At 35.6% G+C, this 18,694-nt stretch overlaps 1 protein-coding gene across 3 annotated transcripts in view; it reads left to right on the forward strand.

The window, feature by feature from the left end:
• HBS1L (HBS1 like translational GTPase) overlaps positions 1-17,130 on the forward strand; it is a 93,764-nt gene extending 76,634 nt beyond the window's left edge. For all 3 annotated transcript variants that reach the window (XM_050787952.1, XM_050787953.1, XM_050787955.1), the window contains 5 exons: positions 2,521-2,611; positions 2,994-3,102; positions 12,403-12,503; positions 15,296-15,440; positions 16,473-17,130. In XM_050787952.1, coding sequence (XP_050643909.1) covers positions 2,521-2,611; positions 2,994-3,102; positions 12,403-12,503; positions 15,296-15,440; positions 16,473-16,484 — 458 coding nt within the window. In that variant the 3' untranslated portion in view covers positions 16,485-17,130. The remainder of the gene's footprint in view (positions 1-2,520; positions 2,612-2,993; positions 3,103-12,402; positions 12,504-15,295; positions 15,441-16,472) is intronic.
• Positions 17,131-18,694: the final 1,564 nt, after the last annotated feature.

The raw sequence follows: 18,694 nt of genomic DNA on the forward strand, positions 1-18,694 counted from the left end.
ACTCGGGAGGCTGAGGCAGGAGAATGGCGTAAACCCGGGAGGCGGAGCTTGCAGTGAGCTGAGATCTGGCCACTGCACTCCAGCCTGGGCGACAGAGCAAGACTCCGTCTCAAAAAAAAAAAAAAAAAAAAAAAAAAAAAGCTGAAGTATAACCTATTGAAAATGTAAAAATTTTTTAGATTTTAGTATTTTTTTCTCTGTTACTCTTAATTTATAGTTTACATTTACCTGACTACTTTATAAATTTGAATGTATGTTTTTCTTGAATTAATATGCTCTCTTTAAAAGAAGATTTCTTGAAAAGTTTAAGAAATTAGTATCTATTGAAGTTACATGGTTTAAACTATATTTAAAGATGAGTAAGGGAACGAAAACCAGTTATTTCCATTTGAACTTTTTATTTCTGCCCACTAGGGATCATGAAATTTCTGTTTTGATAAAAAGTAATATGCACTTTAAAAACAGTGTCATTTTCTATAGATCTGTTCATTGTGTGCAAGTACAGGTGTCTGCTTTTGCTTTTTAAAGTGATTAGAGCTATAATACTTTTGAAACACTATTTTTTTGGTATGTTAATGATCTTTTTTGAGAACAAGAATTTTTTTATGATTAAGAGCCATAAATTAAAACCATGATCCTAAAGTTATCACAGACCTTGAGATTGGCTCCCTTGTAATCTCTAAAATCCTTAGTCACCTCTGAAAGTCTTACATTCTTTACCCCCGTCTTCTCTATACTTTCCACATGTAAACTCTAAAGTATTGTCTTTAATCAGTGTTTGTTAAGAAAGAAGTCTTATCAGAAGCCCCAGGGAAGAACCACCCTACTCCTTAAGAGCCAGACTTTTAACTTAACGGAGAGATTCTCAGTCCTTGATTTCTAACCTTACTGCTTTTGCTTGGTTTACTTGATTCTTGAATGCACTGTTCTGTCTCAACATTTTTGGGTACTACTGTGGCTCTCTAACCAGTACTGTCCCAAAAGAAACACTTGACTGAATCTACTACCAACAAATAGAAATTCTAAATTACTTTTTTTGCTTTATTAACATATCAAGCTCATGGAGTATTAAAAAAGGGCTTCTTTTTGTAATGTTTATCCAGTGAGAAAAGTTTTTTGATAAATGTCGTATGTGAAACAGTGTAACATCATTGAGGGGAAGAAGAACCAGATAATATAATTACCTTTGGAAAATTTTATACTGTTAATTGAACTTGTAGTGTGAAACCTCTACAAATTTTTAAGCCAAAGGCAATATCTTTTGTATGTAAATACCTAGCTTCTGTTTTTAATTCCGTATTTCATAGCAAAATTCAGATACAGTCATTCTAAATTTACATTTTAAAGTGAAATCTAGTAAGTTGATATTTAGCAAACATTCCTTAATACCATAATTGCTAACATGTTTGGGAGGAAGAATTTCTGATACTTGAAGAAAGTTATGCCTTCTTTTCTCAAGATGAATGCAGATGTGCACATACATGATATTTTGCATAAAACTCTAGATTGTCTCAGAGCTCTTAAAGTTAAATCCTTGAGCTCCCTAAAAGTCAGAAACTCTCCCTGCTGCATAGGAAATGAGTATTTTCAGAAAGATATGGGTGGATTATAATTTACTAAGAACATGTCAACATGTCAATCAAGAACTATCCACAATGGTTGGCCTACACATTCTCTTTGTCAAAAGGCCTGCATTCCTATGGAAAGGAACTTAATCCATAAATGGATTCCATAAAATCAGAAAATATGGCATATATTTTAAAAACCTTTGAATAAGATAGCTGAGTATTGCCCTTGGGAACTGCTTTCCCCGACTACCTTCAGGACTATGTCTAGGTAAATAGATGTATATCTCCAGATATATAGCAACACCTAGGATCATTTTTAAATTAAATTTTCTTATCACTATTTCCTTAATATTTTTCTTTTCATATAAGCAATCATTAGTACGCAGATCTCTTTCTGGAAAGAAGTTCTTTTGAGCCAGGAGTAGTTAAGGGGCCTGCTGAGAGGACCATTTGAAATTCTGACTGAGAGTACGTGTCCCATGGGTTACGTGGAAAACAAGGATTACTCGTTTAGGTGGTTGTCTAATTAAAAGCAAAACTCAAGAAAATACTGCTAGACATCTTCTCCAGTCCCATCTTTTATGTCATTATGAGTAACTTGAACTGTGTTTTGTCTGTATCCATTAATATAATAGAAATATTTGAATGGGGCCTGTTTAATGAATATACCAATTGTGTCAATTAGTTTAAAAATCTTGATTAAATAAGCAGAAGTCGGCCTTTTATGGGCAAATACAAGTCACTTTATGTTTAGGGTGGTATTCTAGAAGAGTCAGTTCTAGAGGAAATGTGTTTTCCTCAACGCTCACAGTTACACTTCTTACTCTCAATCCATTCATATTGAAAATGATGAGTAGTGACTGATGAAGCACAAATCAGCGAAACTCTGTTGGTTGTTATGGTTTGATATCGAGGTGTTTCACTGTATGCTTTGGTTCTTACTCATTTCCAGGAATCACTCTGCATGATGAACCTGTTGATTGGGCAGCAGCAGGCGATCATGTTAGTCTTACTTTGGTTGGGATGGATATCATCAAAATCAAGTGAGTGAGAAAATGAGTTTAAGCAACTGTTGTCTTCATATAGGACCTCACCTCTAAACACATGTATTTTGCAATCTACTAGTTCAGTTTTGAATTTCATTTGACCAAAAATAGACACCTGTGGAAATGTAAGCAAACTTACTTAAAATTTTAATTAATACATGTCAGCAAACATACTTGGCATGTGCTTTGAGTGAAAGCTCTAATGTGTAAAAATGATGTAAGGTTAATAATGGTTTAAAGCCATGTTTTAGCTCAGAAGGGAATATTTAGAAAAAGTCCCTAACTAATTGTTTTACTTTCCTTGTAAATGTTTTTGAGGTCTTTCTATTTGATATAAATTTGTCCCCCAACTACCTTTCCTCTTTTTTTGTTCTTACAGTGTTGGCTGCGTATTTTGTGGCCCCAAAGAACCTATTAAAGCTTGCACTCGCTTCAGAGCCCGAATCCTCATCTTTAATATTGAAATTCCTATCACTAAAGGATTTCCTGTAAGTTCCCAAATGTTTTATTCCTGTTTTTATAAATTCAAAGTAATTTTATCCTAAAAGTGATAACTTTCTTTACAAGTGGTGATACTATATTTATTTTCAATTAACATCTTATTACTGTAATCCAGAAAAACTTATGATTAGAAAATCATTTTTATTTTGTTTTTTATTTTGATCCTTGAGCCTGGGGCTTTTTAAAAGGCATTGAGAAGATATTTCATAATAAATAGGATACAAAGTAATGATAATAAAATTTATCCAGGGAAAAATGATAGACACATTTTCACTGTGTTCTAAAGTTTACCTAAGTTTTTTAGGTTGAATCATTCTGGGTTTCCATTTTGTTTAGTATGTCGATTTGCAGTTTTTCTGATAATAAAAGTAATAGATTGTTTAGAAAATTTTTGAAAACACATAAAAATATGGAAAATAAAAATGCCGTATATTTGCATAATCCATAAATATGTATTTTTACATGTCAGTGTGTTTTAATGTGAGCATTTTATCCACCCAGTATGTGTATATACTGGTATGTATTGGGTGTATTCTGGGGATCCTAGATAGACAGTAAACTTTAATTGTGCTGAAGCAACACATTCAGACCCTGCATGTTGTAAGGTTGGTTTGCCAGCGTCATTTGAACATATACATTTTATGGGAAGAGGGAGATTTTATACAATAATGTTACCTGCCCTGAAAAGCTGTTACTTGTTAATAGTCTGGATTTTTTGTTTTATGTGTAATTGTTTTGAGATATTTGGGACCATACTCTTATAGTTTGGTACCTTGCTTTTGCCACATGACGGATGACCATTTTCCCATTAGACTTCTTTTTTTTTTTCTAATTAGCTCATATAGTACAGATTCTGCATGACAGTAAATGTTTCTCAGTGACATTTCTACCATTTGATGCATCTTTGAAATAAAAGTAAGACTTTTTAAAGTTAGCGATAGTGGTTTAGAGGTTGGCAATACATTTATTTGGGTCATTTATACTGATACACTTATATTTGAGATAATCATGTACTTTATAATTCTTTGTAATCATTTCTACATTAATTTGATCATGTAAAATTATATTTTAAGGTGCTATTTAGGTACTTTACTTTCATAATTATATTCCATTTCTTCCATACACTAAAAAAGAAATGAAAGCTTTAAAAAAAAATTACTATAGTTGAAGATACTTAAATATTCAGAATTCATGTATTGATCATCAAGTAACAACAGGTTAATTGTTGTGAGCGAATGGAACTCATTCAGAGAAAGCAGTATGTCCTACGGGGCAAAGGAGAGGTTGGTTACTGCATATTTTTACTCATGCAGTAATAATATTCGCCAATGGAGAGGGAGAGAGGTCAAGAGGTCAGTAGTGACTTTGAATAGTAATATTGTCTACCTGACTACTGTAGTTTCTTAAAAATAAGCACGAATTGCAAGGTTTTCAGTGTTGCTTTAGGAGATTCTACTGGCATACATTGATTCAGAAATACCAGGATCAAATTTGTTTCAGAAAAAATGGTCATATTTTGTCAATCTACTCCCTATGGGAGAAAAACTTCAAAAAAAATTTGTTTAAGCAAACAAAGGTTTCCTAAGCTATTAAAATTTTACTATTTAGGGACTAATACCATAATACTACATAAATGTATTTAAATTTCCCCTATTTTATTTCAGTAGCTTTTGGGGAACAAGTGATTTTTTCCTTCGTTTTTTATTTATTTGTCAATTTTCTTTTGACTTCTTTTTTTTTTTTTTTTTTTTTTTTTTTTTAACCAACTAGTGGTTTTTGATTACATGGATAAATTGTATAATGGTGAAATCTAAGATTTTAGTGTATCCATCACCCAAGTAGTGTACATTGTACCCAAGATGTAGTTTTTTATCCCTGACCCTCCCCCAAGCCCTACCCGCTACTGAGTCTCCGGTGTCCTCTATACTGTTCTATTTGTCTTTGTGTACCCATAGCTTAGCTCCCACTTTTAAGTAAGCACATATGCTATTTGATTTTTCATTCTTGAGTTACTTCACTTAGAATAATATCCTCCAGCTCTATCCAAGTTGCTGCAAAACACACTATCTCTACCCTTTGTATGGCTGAGTAGTATTCCATGGTGTACATATACATTTCCTCTATCCACTCATTGGTTGATGGGCACTTAGGTTGGTTCCACATTCTTACAACTGTAAATTGTGCTGTGATAAACATGTGCATTCAGGTATCTTTTTGACATAATGACTTATTTTCCTTTGGGTAGATACCCAGTAGTGAGAGCACTAGATCAAATGGTAGATCTACTTTTAGTTCTTTGAGAAATCTCCATACTGTTTTCTTCAGAGGCTATACCAATCCACATTCCTACCAGCAGTGCACAAGTGTTCACTTCTTCATCGCATACATGGCAACATCTATTGTTTTTTGACTTTTTAATAATGGCCATTCTGGCTGGAGTAAGGTGGTATCCCATTGTGGCTTTGATTTGTACTTCCTTGATGATTAATGATGTTGAGCATGTTTTCATATGTTTCTTGGCCATTTGTATGTCTTCTTTTGAGAAGTGTCTCTTCATGTCACTTGCCCATTTCCTGATGTAATTGTTCGGTTTTTTTTTTTTTTTTCTTGCTGATTTGAGTCTTTTGTAGATTCTGGATACTACCTGTCAGATGCATAGTTTGCAAATATTTTCTTTCATTCTGTGGGTTGTCTGTTTACTATATTCAGGATTTCTTTGCTGTGTACTAGCTCTTTAGCTTAATTAGGTCTTATCTATTTATTTTTATTTCCATTGAATCTGCTTTTGGGGTCTTAGTCATAAATTCTTTATCTAGGTCAATGTCCAGAGGAACCTCTCCCAGGTTTACCTCCAGAATTTCCATGGTTTCAGGTCCTTGATCCAAGTCCCTCTTGAGTTGACTCTTGCATGTGGTGAGAGATAGGAATCCAGTTTTCATTCTTCCATATGTAGCTATCCAGATTTCCCAGCACCATCCGTTGAATAGAGTGTCCTCTCCCCAGTTTATGTTTTTGCATGCCTTGTCAAAGATCAGTTGGTTGTTAAGTATTTGACTTTGTTTCTGAGTTCTCTATTCTGTTCCATTGGTCTATGAATCTACCTTTATACCAGTAACATGCTATTTTGGTTATTATAGCCTGTAGTATAATTTGAAGTAAGGTAATGTGATGCCTTCAGATTTGCTTTTTTTGCTTAGGATTGCTTTGGCTAATTGGGCTCTCTTTTGGTTCCATATGAATTTTAGAATTGTTTTTTCTAATCTTGTGGAAAATGATGTTGGTATTTTGACAGGAATTGTACCAAATCTGTAGATTGCTTTGGGCAGTGTGGTCTCTTCCGCGATATTGATTCTTCCATTTCATGAGCATGGGATGTATCTCTGCTCATTTGTCATCCATGATTTCTTTCAGCAGTGTTTTGTAGTTCTCCTTGTAAGAGATCTTTCACCTCCCTGGCTAAGTACATTCCTAGGTGAGTTAGTTGGTTGGTTTTGTAGCTGTTGTAAAAGGGATTAAGTTCTTGTTCTTGATTTGATTCTCAGCTTGATCGTTGTTGGTGCTACTGATTTGTGTACATTGATTTTGTAACCCGAGACTTTACTGAATTCATTTATCAAATCTAGGTGTTGTTTGGGTGGAGTCTTTAGGGTTTTCTAGGTATGTGATTATATCATTGGCAAACAGAGGTAGTTTGACTACTGTTTTCCAATTTGGATGCCCTTTATTTCTTTCTCTTGCCTGATTGCTCTGGCTAGGACTTCCAGTACTATGTTTAATAGAAGTGGTGAGAGTGAACATCCTTGTCTTGTTTCAGTTCTTAATGGGAATGCTTTCAGCTTTTCCCCATTTAGTATGATGTTGGCTGTGGGTTTGTCGTATGTGGCTTTTATTATTTTGAGGTATGTTTCCTCTTTGCCTAGTTTATTGAAGTTTTTATCATTAAGGGATCCTGGATTTTATCTAGTGCTTTTTCCACATCTATTGAGATGATCATCTGGGTTTTTTTTTTACTTTTAATTGTTTCAGTGATGAATCACATTTATTGGCTTGCATATGCTGAACCATTCCTGCATCCCTGGGAGGAAACCTCCTTGATCATGGTAAAATACCTTTTGGACATGCTGTTGGATTTTGTTTGCCAGTATTTTGTTAGGGATTTTTGCATCTATGTTTATCAGGGATATTGGTCTCTAGTTTTCTTTTTTTGTTATGTCCTTTCCTGGTTTTGTTATCAGGGTGATGATACTGGCTTTATGGAATGAGTTAGGATTCTCTCTTTTTCAATCTTTTAATAATTTCAGTAGGATTGGTGTTATTTCTTTGAATGTCTGGTAGAATTTGGCTGTGGATCCATCTGGCCCTGGGCTTTTTTGTTGTTGTTGGCAATTTTTTTTATTACTGATTTATTCTCACTGCTTGATATTGGTCTGTTTAGGATTTCTTATTTCTTCCTGATTCAAGCTTGGAGGGCTGTATGTTTCCTCTAGATTTTTCAGTTTGTGTGCACGGACGTGTTTATAATAGTCTCAAATGATCTTTTGTATTTCTGTGGTGTCGTTTATAATGTCTCCATTTTCATTTTGAATTGAGCTTATTTGAATCTTCTCTCTTCTTACTCTATATTTTTTTAAGTGGAAATAATAGAAGAATGGATTAGACTTTAAGTTAATTTATATTTGATTTTATTATTTTATATATATATAAAGCATGGAATTTACCACTTTTAAGTGTACAATCAGTGGCATTAAGTACCTCCACAATGTTGTGCAGTCATCACTATGATTCATTTTTTTTTTTTTTTCTCTTGAGATGGAGTCTCTCGCGTCCAGGCTAGAGTACGGTGGCACAATCTTGGCTCACTGCAACCTCTGCCTTCTGGGCTCAAGCAGTTCTCCTGCCTCAGCCTCCCGTAACTGCCTCAGCCTCCCGAGTAGCTGGGACTGCAGGTGTGCGCCACCACGGCTGGCTAATTTTTTGTATTTTTAATGGAGACGGGGTTTCACCTTGTTGGCCAGGCTGATCCCGAACTCCTGACCTTAGGTGATCCACCAGCTTTGGCCTACCAAAGTGCTGGGATTACAGGCGTTGAGCCACTGCGCCCAGCCAGTCATCACTACTATTCATCTGCAGAACTTTTTCAACATCCCAGATTGAAAATCTGTACCCATTAAACAGTAACTTCCCATTATTTGCTCTTGGTATCCCCTGGTAACCATTCTTCTACTTACTTTCTCTGTGAATTTGCCTGTTCTAGGTTCCTTATGTAAGTGGAATCATACAATATTTGTCCTTTTGTGTCTGGCTTATTTCACTTAGCAAATTGTTTTCATGGTTTGTCCGTGTTGTAGCGTGTATCAGAATTTCATCCCTTTTTAAGCCTGAATAACATTCCATTGCATGTATATACCACCTTTTAAAAATCCATTTATCTGTTGATGCACATTTGGGTTATTTCCATCTTTTGGCTGTTATGAATAATGCTGCTGTGAAAACGGATGTACAAGTATCTATTGGGATTCATGCTTTCCTTTCTTTTGGGCATATGCCTAGGAGTGGAATTGCTGGATCATATGGTAATTCTATGTTTAACTTTTTGAGGAACTGCTAAACCATTTTCCACAGGGGCTCTACCATTTTACATTCCCACCAGCAGTGCATAAGGGTTCTTTTTTCTCTACTTCCTTGTCAACACATTAAATAACAAGTTTCCTAGGAGTGGGGTGTGGGAGAGGGATTTTTAAAAATATAATAGGCAAACTAATAGTTGTTAAGTGGTGTCTTATGGTGGTTTCAATTTGCATTTCTCTAATTAGATGCTGAACATCTTTTCATGTGCTTATTAGCCATTTGTATATCTTTGAGAAATGTCTTTTTAAATCCTTTGCACATTTTGAATTAGGTTGTGTTGTTATTAATAGAAATTCTTAATATCATCCCCTATTACATACATGATTTGCAGATATTTTCTCCTATTCTCTAGGCTGCCTTTTAATTCTCTTGATAGTGTCCTTTGCTGCACGAAAGTTTTTAATTTGGTTGAAGTACAGTTTATTTTTTCCTTTGTTGCCTATGTTTTTGGTGATTATCCAAGAAATCATTGCCAAATCCAATGTCATAAAGCTTTTGTGCTATGTTCTCTTCTAAGAGTTTTGTTGTTTTTGCTTTTATATTTAGGTCTTTGATCCATTCTCAGTTAATTTTTGTACATATGTAAGGTAGAACTTCATTGTTTTGCATATGGATATCCAATTTTCCCAGCACCATGAGTTGAAAAGACTGTTCTTTCCCTATTGAATGGTCCTGGTACCCTCGTTGAAAACCAATTGACTATGTATTTGTTAATATTTTTAAAATACAGGTTATCCAGATAATTAAGGAAAGTAATCTATTTGGCCACCTAACAGATTATGTAGCCCATTTGAGTTTATAAAACACTAGATAATTTGATTCTCATAACACTACATGAAGTCTAGAATCCCAGCCTTTACCGGAAACCCTTTAGACCAATGGTTTTAGAACTCAGAAATGTTAGAACTTTAGAAAGGTAAATAATGCATAAAGTTACACAACAGAAGGGAACAACACTCTAAAATCAAAATATTAATGTTTCTGCACCAGAACTTATTAACACTAACTGAGATAAATTAAGATCTGTACATTGCCTCACTTCAAGTCTGGTTTTGCACTTAAATGGGCTTGTTACAGACTTAGGAAAAAACTTCAGATTTTCAGTCTTTTGGGACTTGGGAATTGCAGGTAAGTGATTGTGGACCTGTATTAGTATGGTTCCCATTTGTAGTTAAGGAATTGAACCCTCCGAGAAGTTGTCCTATATGAATAATAAGTGATTAAGCCAGGACTCCTTATTCGTTACCTTTAGTCTGAAATCCAGTGCTTTTTTTTCCTATTACACTATGCCGCACATTGCTTTGAATTATAGATTACTTTGATTATATATAATCTGAATTAAAATGTTGAGATAGTGTACAGTCACTTCTCTCTATTATTTTCGCGTAATAATTTGTTTGAGCTACTATTTGCAAGATACTGAGGAGATAAAAAGACATATGAGACCTAACTTCATGCTGCCACCACCCATCCTTTGTTCACCCTGATTTTACCTGGAATGCACACATAGCCCACCAAGGGTAGAAAGAACTTAATTAGGTTTGTGTGCTTCTGTTCTTTCAAATTTGGCCATGGAGATTGGTTCCAGTTCCTTTGTCACACCTTGGCTAAGCGAAGTGAATCCTCCTTGTTTACATAAGTTGTTTGTTACAAAAGAAATGTTTCTTAGATACTTAGACTTATATTTATGTTATGTTGATACTGGTTAAGACCTGAATGCTTTGAATGCACAGAGGTGTTTCTCACCACTTTGCCATGCGTTGTGGCAAGTTTTTCACCCCCAGTAGTCAGTTTTTAATTCTTTTGCAATCTTTCTAGTTCTAACTCCTCAAGTGCCATTGAAAAATAAAACCACTTTTGTCTTTTTGGAGTAATGGAGGCTCAGCTGTGCCTTTTTGTTTTGTTTTGTTTTTTTAAATTGAATGAGTTGGTTTAGAAAGTTCCCAAAGTCTAGGATTGTGCATCTACAGCCCCTCTTGCATTTCTGTTTTCTGAATGTACAAACTGTTTTGGCTAGGAAATTCCAGAGTAGAAGTGTCAGTGTTTCTACAAACAGCATTAAATGGTCCTTATAAACCAATGAAACTTTGATAGTTCTGATATGTCCTGGGAATTGGTCTTTCCAATACCTCCAAACTGTAGACATATTACACGCTTCATGCTTATTGCACACTTATTATTTGAGCGAGGATAGTCAATCAATGTTCTGGTTTGGATTAGGGTGTATCCAAACCTTAGCTTCATCTTCATGAAGCGAAAGGTTCCATTTGTATGATCTCTATAGGCCTCCTTGTAAACTCAAGTGGGAAGAGCTTTCAATTTGTAGTTTCAACTGACATAAGCCTAAAATTCAGCTCTACACGTAGCATCATGGCCACGTTAAATTGCTTAACCTTTTTGATTTTAATTTTCCTTACATATAAAACATGGAAATAATAACTAATATATAAGACCATCAGTTAACTGAATGCTTGCCATGTGCCAGGCACCACTTTAAAATAACATTATCTGATTTTCCTCATTTCAGTGATAAGGAACCAGAGGCTGGGGATTTTAGGGGTGGAAGATTGTTAAAGAAATTGTGCCAGGCCAGGCACAATGGGTTATGCCTGTAATCCCAGCACTTTGGGAGGCCAAGACAGGCAGATCACCTGAGGTCAGGAGTTCGAGACCAGCCTGGCCAACATGGTGAAACCCCGTCTGTACTATAGTACAAAAACTAGCTGGGTGTGGTGTCGTGCACCTGTAATCCCAGCTGCTCTAGGGGCTGAGGTAGGAGAATTGCCTGAACCTGGGAGGTAGAAGTTGCAGTGAGCTGAGATTGCACCACTGCACTCCTGCCTGGACAACAGAGCAAGACTCTGCTTCCAAAAAAAAAGAACTTGCCCCAAAGTTCACACAACTAGAGGTGATTTGAACCCAGGTCTGTCTGACTTCAGGGCCTACTCAGCTGCCGCATAAATTAAATAGAACTTATAAATCGTATCATACAATGCTTGTACCCAGTGTTGTTAAAAATGTTAGTGTCCTTCCTCTTTACCTCTGATTTATTATAATATTCTTATTCAACAATGAATACATTAATTACTGTGAATATGGTATTATCCCCCTCTCTAATTTGTATGAGACAATTCATATTCGTTGAACATCTACCATGGCAGGCACTGTGTCTGATCCTATTTAATTTTCGTCATAACACTATAAAAGCCTACTTATTTTACACTTGAGGAAACTGAGGTACAGACAGATAGAAGAGACAGAGTTGAGATTCAATCCCAGGTTCTTTCCCTACTACTTATAATAATAAAAATGACAAAAACATTTGTTCTAAATGACGAATTATCTTACTTAATCTTTACAACAACCCTAAGATGTTGTTACCCTCCATCTGTACAGAGGAAAAAGCTGACAGGTTATGCAGTGAGCTAAGTTGATACAGCAATTGGTGCAGTAGAAATTTGAAATGCCTCTCATGACTTTTTTCCCCTTAGTAAGTTAAGTAACCACCTGATTAGAGTGGTGGGACTTAGAGGAAGCAACTGGAGAACCTGAAAGACTCCAAGCAGTAGCACTGAATTGAAGATAATTAAGTGTAAGTGCCAAAAGAAAAGGACAGCGATACTATGCAGATTTTTATGTTATAATTTTTTTTGTTTTAGGTGCTGTTACACTACCAAACTGTCAGTGAACCCGCCGTTATTAAACGATTGATTAGTGTCTTAAACAAAAGCACGGGTGAAGTCACAAAGAAAAAGCCTAAGTGAGTGTTTTAATACAGAAATGATAAGCAATTTAAGCCAATTTTTTAATGATTAGCTCATTTGTGTAGTATTTCTCTTTGTGGTAAGTGAAACCCATTTTTACTTGTTCCAGAAATTATTTTTTTCAAGGACTAGATTAAAACAAACATAAAAACAAGCAAGTATTTAAGCTTTTGTTTAGATATGAATGCTAGATATAATTTCTGTTATGTGTGGTGGTGGAGGATGTGAATTATAAATAAACGTAAATATAAGCTTATATATGTATGTACATTTCAAGCCGTAGATACTGATGATGTGAAAATAAGGGCATTTCAAAAACCAGACCTACGTTTTAAAAAGTATGTCTAGACACTGGTTCCAAATTTCTACTGCGTGTTTAACTTTCTTGTCACCTCCTTAATAAGATCATTCCCTACGCTAAGCTAAGAAGAAGAAAATCTACACACTCTGTAGTGCCTGCTCTTTTCCCATCTGGAAAGTTTTTTTTTGGTTTTGTTTTTGTTTTTTGCTCATAGTCCACGTGGAGCCTTACGTTGAGGTGATCAGCATCCTGTTGGGCCTGCTGATTAGCATTAATGTCCAGGCCTAGGTGTGACACTTTCCCTTTGGCTAGGACAAGATTGGGATTTTTTAAGTACTTCCTCAGAAACTAAGTATGTAAATAAAAACAAAATACAAAACTGGAGATGAATGTTACAAAATAGATTTCTTGGCCGGGCATGGTGGCTCATGCCTGTAATCCTAGCACTTTGGGAGGCAGAGGCAGGCGGATCACCTGAGGTCTGGAGTTTGAGACCAGCTTGGCCAACATGATGAAACCCTGTCTATACTAAAAATACAAAAATTAGTTGTGTGTGGTGGCTCACAACTGTAATCCCAGCTACTCAGGAGTCTGAGGCAGGAGAATCCCTTGTACCCGGTGGGCGGAGGTTGCAGTGAGCGATGATCGCGCCAGTTCACTTCAGCCTGGGCAAAAGAGTGAAACTCCATTCCCCCCGAAAAAAAAAGAAAAAAAAGATTTCTTACCCTAATCCAAGTTAAGGCTAATTGCAATTTGGTTTGGCTGCTTTAGCTTTGGGGTTTCCCTTCCAACGTCTTTTCCAATAACATCCCAAGTCCCCTTTTTTCTGTCCTTGGTGTTCCTCATCTTTTACACCTGCAGAAGAGGCCAAATGTGGGTAGTGGGTTAATAGGCTGACTGCAAGTGGAAGAGGAAATCTTACATTGCTCTAAACCCTTGCCTGTTTCACTGTTAGGAGGAAGGGCTACTTTACCTCTCTTCTAAAGGTAGATCTTTATATTTAACCTGAGTCTTTAGCTTCTGGCATGAGTGTTTGCCATAATGTTCTGAGAAACACGATATAACTATACGACTAACATTTCTTGAGGACCACTATTTTTTAGGTTGTATTGTGAATGCTTTCACATGATGTATATTCTTAGCAGTCCTGTGAAGCATCTAGCAAGTGACACAAAGCTCAAGTGATAGAGGCAGGATTCTAACCTGGTCAGTTGGTTTACATAGCTTACATTCTTTTGTTCAGGAGCCAGGTTGTTTGACCCAGACAATTGATACAGAATTTTCAGTCTGAAATTGGCTCATCATATATAATCCTGAGTCTTCCCCTCCATGCTTCTGCTACAAAATCCTAGCTCAATGATGGTAGAGTTTAACATATATTCTCATGTTTGTGTTCCCTGTCACCTTATTTGTAGCTTTATCCTTTTATTTTGCACAGCTGTTTGGCTTTTCCCTTTCATTCCTGTTCAGGTACGTTGTAGGCTCTTGATTATGCAGTATGGAATTTAATGTTTTAGAAACTAAATTAGGAACAAGCCATGTATGTATTAGATGCTCTCCTTCCTAAGGAATGAACTTAAGCCTGAAATTGTCCGAAACTGATATTTGGAATTTTTGGTGTATTTTTTTAGAACCTTCTTTTAGTCTGTCTGCCCCTGAACTAATCTTTCAAAAGGAGAGTTTATGATTTCTGTCCACTCTACTTCTAGAGTACATCAAAATTAAATTAGAAAACAATTCCAAAATGTCCCTTTTTAGGTTCTGCCTCTCTCACTAAGTCTGAGCAGGACCTACCCTAGAGATTTTTTGTTTACTTATTTTTATGAAACCATTTACAGTCTGATCCATGCCCAGTCTTCCTTCATATTTTACAAGTATCATATTGTGGAAAAGCTACTTATGTGATTTTTGTCCTGAACTCTGCTAAGGAACTATTATTCCTGTGTGGGGAAACAGAGAGATTGCTTGCTTGATTGAGGGTAATCTTAGCAACAGCAGATTGATTGTCCTCTTTACAGATAACTTCCTAATACATATTCTCCAAATTACAGTTTTACTAGGAAAGACATAGGGCATTATATTCCGCTTTGCAAATACTTTTTTCATAGAAATAAGCCTTAGTATAATTTTCTTTATTAGATAATTGAACTCACTTTCTTGAGGGAATGAAAGAAAAAGCATTTCTTTCATGAGGAGGGGCCCTAAGCATTTTAGGCTATGGTGGTCCTGTAAGGGATAGAGTTATATTTGGAAGACTGGTAAAAATGAACTACCTAATGTTTCTTAAATCTAGAATTACTCCTCATTTCTTTCAACTAAAGCAGAAAGTCCAAAGACATATATTTTTATTCAAAAAATATTTTTCTTGGTTTTGAAAAACGCAGTTGATATGTTGGTTAAATGTGAAATATTTGTTTTTCAGGTTGTCATTATTACGTTTATTCACGTCTATCATATATTCATTTGTTCTTTTTTTTGTCTGAATAGGTTTTTGACTAAAGGCCAGAATGCATTGGTAGAGCTGCAGACACAAAGACCAATAGCTCTTGAGCTGTATAAAGACTTTAAAGAACTGGGGAGGTTCATGCTACGTTACGGTGGTTCTACAATAGCTGCTGGTGTTGTCACTGAGGTATTTTAAAGTGACTCATTATATATCCATAGTTATGATGCCTTTTCTTTTTTACCTTTTAGGAATGAAAAGAAAGCATTGAGGGAATGAAAGAAGAAGCATTGATGAGGAGAGGCCTTACGCATTTTAGGTTGTAGTGGTCCTTTAAGGGATAGAGTTATATTTGGAAGATTGGTAAAATCTTCAATGAGATTTTATGGCTTAAAGGAAACACAGCTATGCTATTAGAATAAGAAATTAGAATTTATATTAAATTCTAATTGCTGGAGAAAATAGCCAGAAATGAACCAGAAAATTTCAGTGATTTAATTTCTTCTACATTATCATAATTAATATGAATCTTATGAATTTTAAAGGGTACTTCATTACTCCACATGATTGTTTTCTGCCTAAAACTAGTTCATTTAATTGGATATAACATACTCTTTAAATTGCATCCGAAGTGAGTTACACATATCATGAAAGGTCTTTCTTTTAAGTTGCTAAAGCACCAAGAAACTCTATATACATCATTTAAGTAAAATGCATATGGAAGGCGGTGTGGGGTGGAGGTGAAGAAAACAGCTTTCAGAGTTACACTACCCGTTTGTGTTCTTGCTCCACCAACTTTTAGCAGCATAAATGTATTTCTTCTTCAATTTACCTCCTTCAGTATAAAAATAGGATAATAGAATCTACCTCCTAGAGTTGTTGCGAAATGAAATGATAACGTGCAAAGAACTCGGCACAGCAGTCGGCACATATGAAGCATCCAATATGGTAGCTGATGTCATCAACATCACATTTAATCTATCAAGGCATTCTTTCTAAAAGAGCATTCTAAAAATAAGATAGAGTTGTTTGTGGAGAATAATGGAGAGAGTATAGTAAATTGCAGAAATAGCATGACTAGGAAAGGAAGAAAGTTGCAGAACAAATAAAAAGATTTTCTCTTGATATAATAATTCTTTCACTGTAATTTTCCCGTTGTTGTTCTTATAATGTGATTGATTAAATGATGGCAAATGTCTTTTTTTTTTTTTGCTTTAACAGATAAAAGAATGATGGGTCAGAATTTCTGCCGTGTTTCCGGATACAGTGAAATAGCTAACCTCTGTTTCAAAGAATCCAGTCATTAAGTCAAAGGAACAATGTGCAATTGATATTTTTTTAGATGAGAGGAAAAATTAAAGCTAAAATTAGCTGCAAAGAAGTATTAATAATCACCTCTGCAAAAATTATAAGTTGCCAACTGGCAAAGAAAGGCTAATGTTAAAAAACAACTTTCCCTTTGAAATGTTAGTAAATGGATTTACTTCGCTGAGATTTATGGCAAGTGTCAAAAATAGTATCCGAAGATACTGAATCATCATGAAATGAACTCTACTTCTGGCCAAAGCACAATGTATTTGCAGTTTTCTCTTTTGATTCAATTATACTGCACATGTTTTAAGGAAAAGTAACTTAACTGGGTTTTTCAGGCAGTTGATATTTGACCTAAGCTTTTTTTTTTTTTTCTGGTTAATGCTAAGAAAAGATTTGGGAAAGGTTATAATAAAGGTATTTTGTGGTGACCATAAGAATGTCCCTCCCCAAACAAGTAAACTTGTGAAAGTTTAATTTGGAATTAGTGGAAGCTGTTCCTTTGAAAGCCAAGATATTATTTAAGTTGTAAAGCCAGCTAATAAAATGCCTTAGTTTGAGCATAATACAAACTGTGTTTTGTTCTTCAGACATTTATGAGATTCTCTAGATATTTATGAGATTCTCTGCCACTAACATTAAATATGATTTAGGGGTTTTGTGGGATCTTTTCCACCTAAGAGTTTCCTAGTTCTGTCACATGAATTATTTTTTATCCTAATGGCAGATCCAATTTCATCTCATCCATTTTTTTAACCATAACTTGCTTTTCCTATTCTCACTTTTAGAATTACACCTATGATGGCCCTGTCTTTATCTTGCTTGCCTTATAAATTATAAGTCCCCTGTGAGTAAGTAAGAGTCATATTTTTCTTTAAGGTTTCAACAACAAACCCCAAAGTTTACTTATTTAAAAACAGGTATTCGTTGAGGTGCCTCCTGGGTGCAAGGAGCTTTAGAGTAGATTTTGACCTCAGCTGGACCTGGAACTCTGATCTAATAGACTATTTATGATAAGCCTTTTTTTTTTTTTTTTTTTAATTAGAAAGCAGTGTGATTTGTATATTGATGGCTTAACATATACAACAGCATTTCTTTTCCCCGCCCCTTTTCATGAACCTGACATTTTGAACATAAGCAATAACATCCATATGGTAAAGTAGGCAGATTATACATGTGCTGCTTATTGGATGATTACCAAGTGAACACACTTGGTATATTTCTTTACCAAAATACATGTGTAGTTGTCACTTCAGAGTAAATTCACTGAGTTAAGAAACTTTTATTTATATATTAATATTAATCAGGAATTTAACAGATACATGTGACAGAAATCTAACTTCAAGTGACTTAAGCAGCAAAGAAAAATTTTTGAATGACATAACTGAGAAAATTAGAGGTAGCTCTAGCTTTGGTTCAGTTTAAATCGAGCAGCTCACCCAATGTTAGCAAGGACTCATCTCCACTCTGCCTTCCTTAGTGCTGGTTTTGCCCTCAAACTCTATACAGAACTCTTAGCCCGGCACGGTGGCTCACACCTGTAATCAAAACACTTTGGGAGGCTGGGTCGGGAGGATAGCTTGAGCCCAGGAGTTTGAGACCAGCTGAGGCGATATAGTGAGACCTTGTCTCTACAGAAAAGATTTAAAAACAGATCAGCTGGGTGTGGTGCCACATGCCTGTAGTCCCAGCTACTCAGCAGGCTGGGGTGGGAAGATCACTTGAGCCCATGAGGTCAAAGCTGCAGTGAGCCATGATCGCATCACTGCAGTCCAGCCTGGGCAGCAGAGCAAGACCTTGTCTTCAACAAATAAAAAACCTCTCCTGTAATGCCAGGTTCTTGACAGGATGTGAAAATTCCACACTTACATCCTCAGATCTTCCATCCAGGGCAAGGACAGACTAAAAGAGCATATATTTTCCAGAAATCCTAGAAACATCTCATCATTGACTCTGATTGAATTTTATTTATTAATACTTCCCTAGGATATCCTGTGTTTGAGTGTGAAGTAAGTATCACACAAAGCATATAGCTAACAGTTGTGGGAGGATTGGAAATTCAGGGTGCTGTTAGGAAGGGGAAATGGATTGGGGTTTAAGGTAGGGGGAGTAAAAACAAGAAACCATCCACT

This window comes from Macaca thibetana, chromosome 4 (assembly GCF_024542745.1).
Source record: "Macaca thibetana thibetana isolate TM-01 chromosome 4, ASM2454274v1, whole genome shotgun sequence".
Taxonomy (NCBI): domain Eukaryota; kingdom Metazoa; phylum Chordata; class Mammalia; order Primates; family Cercopithecidae; genus Macaca; species Macaca thibetana.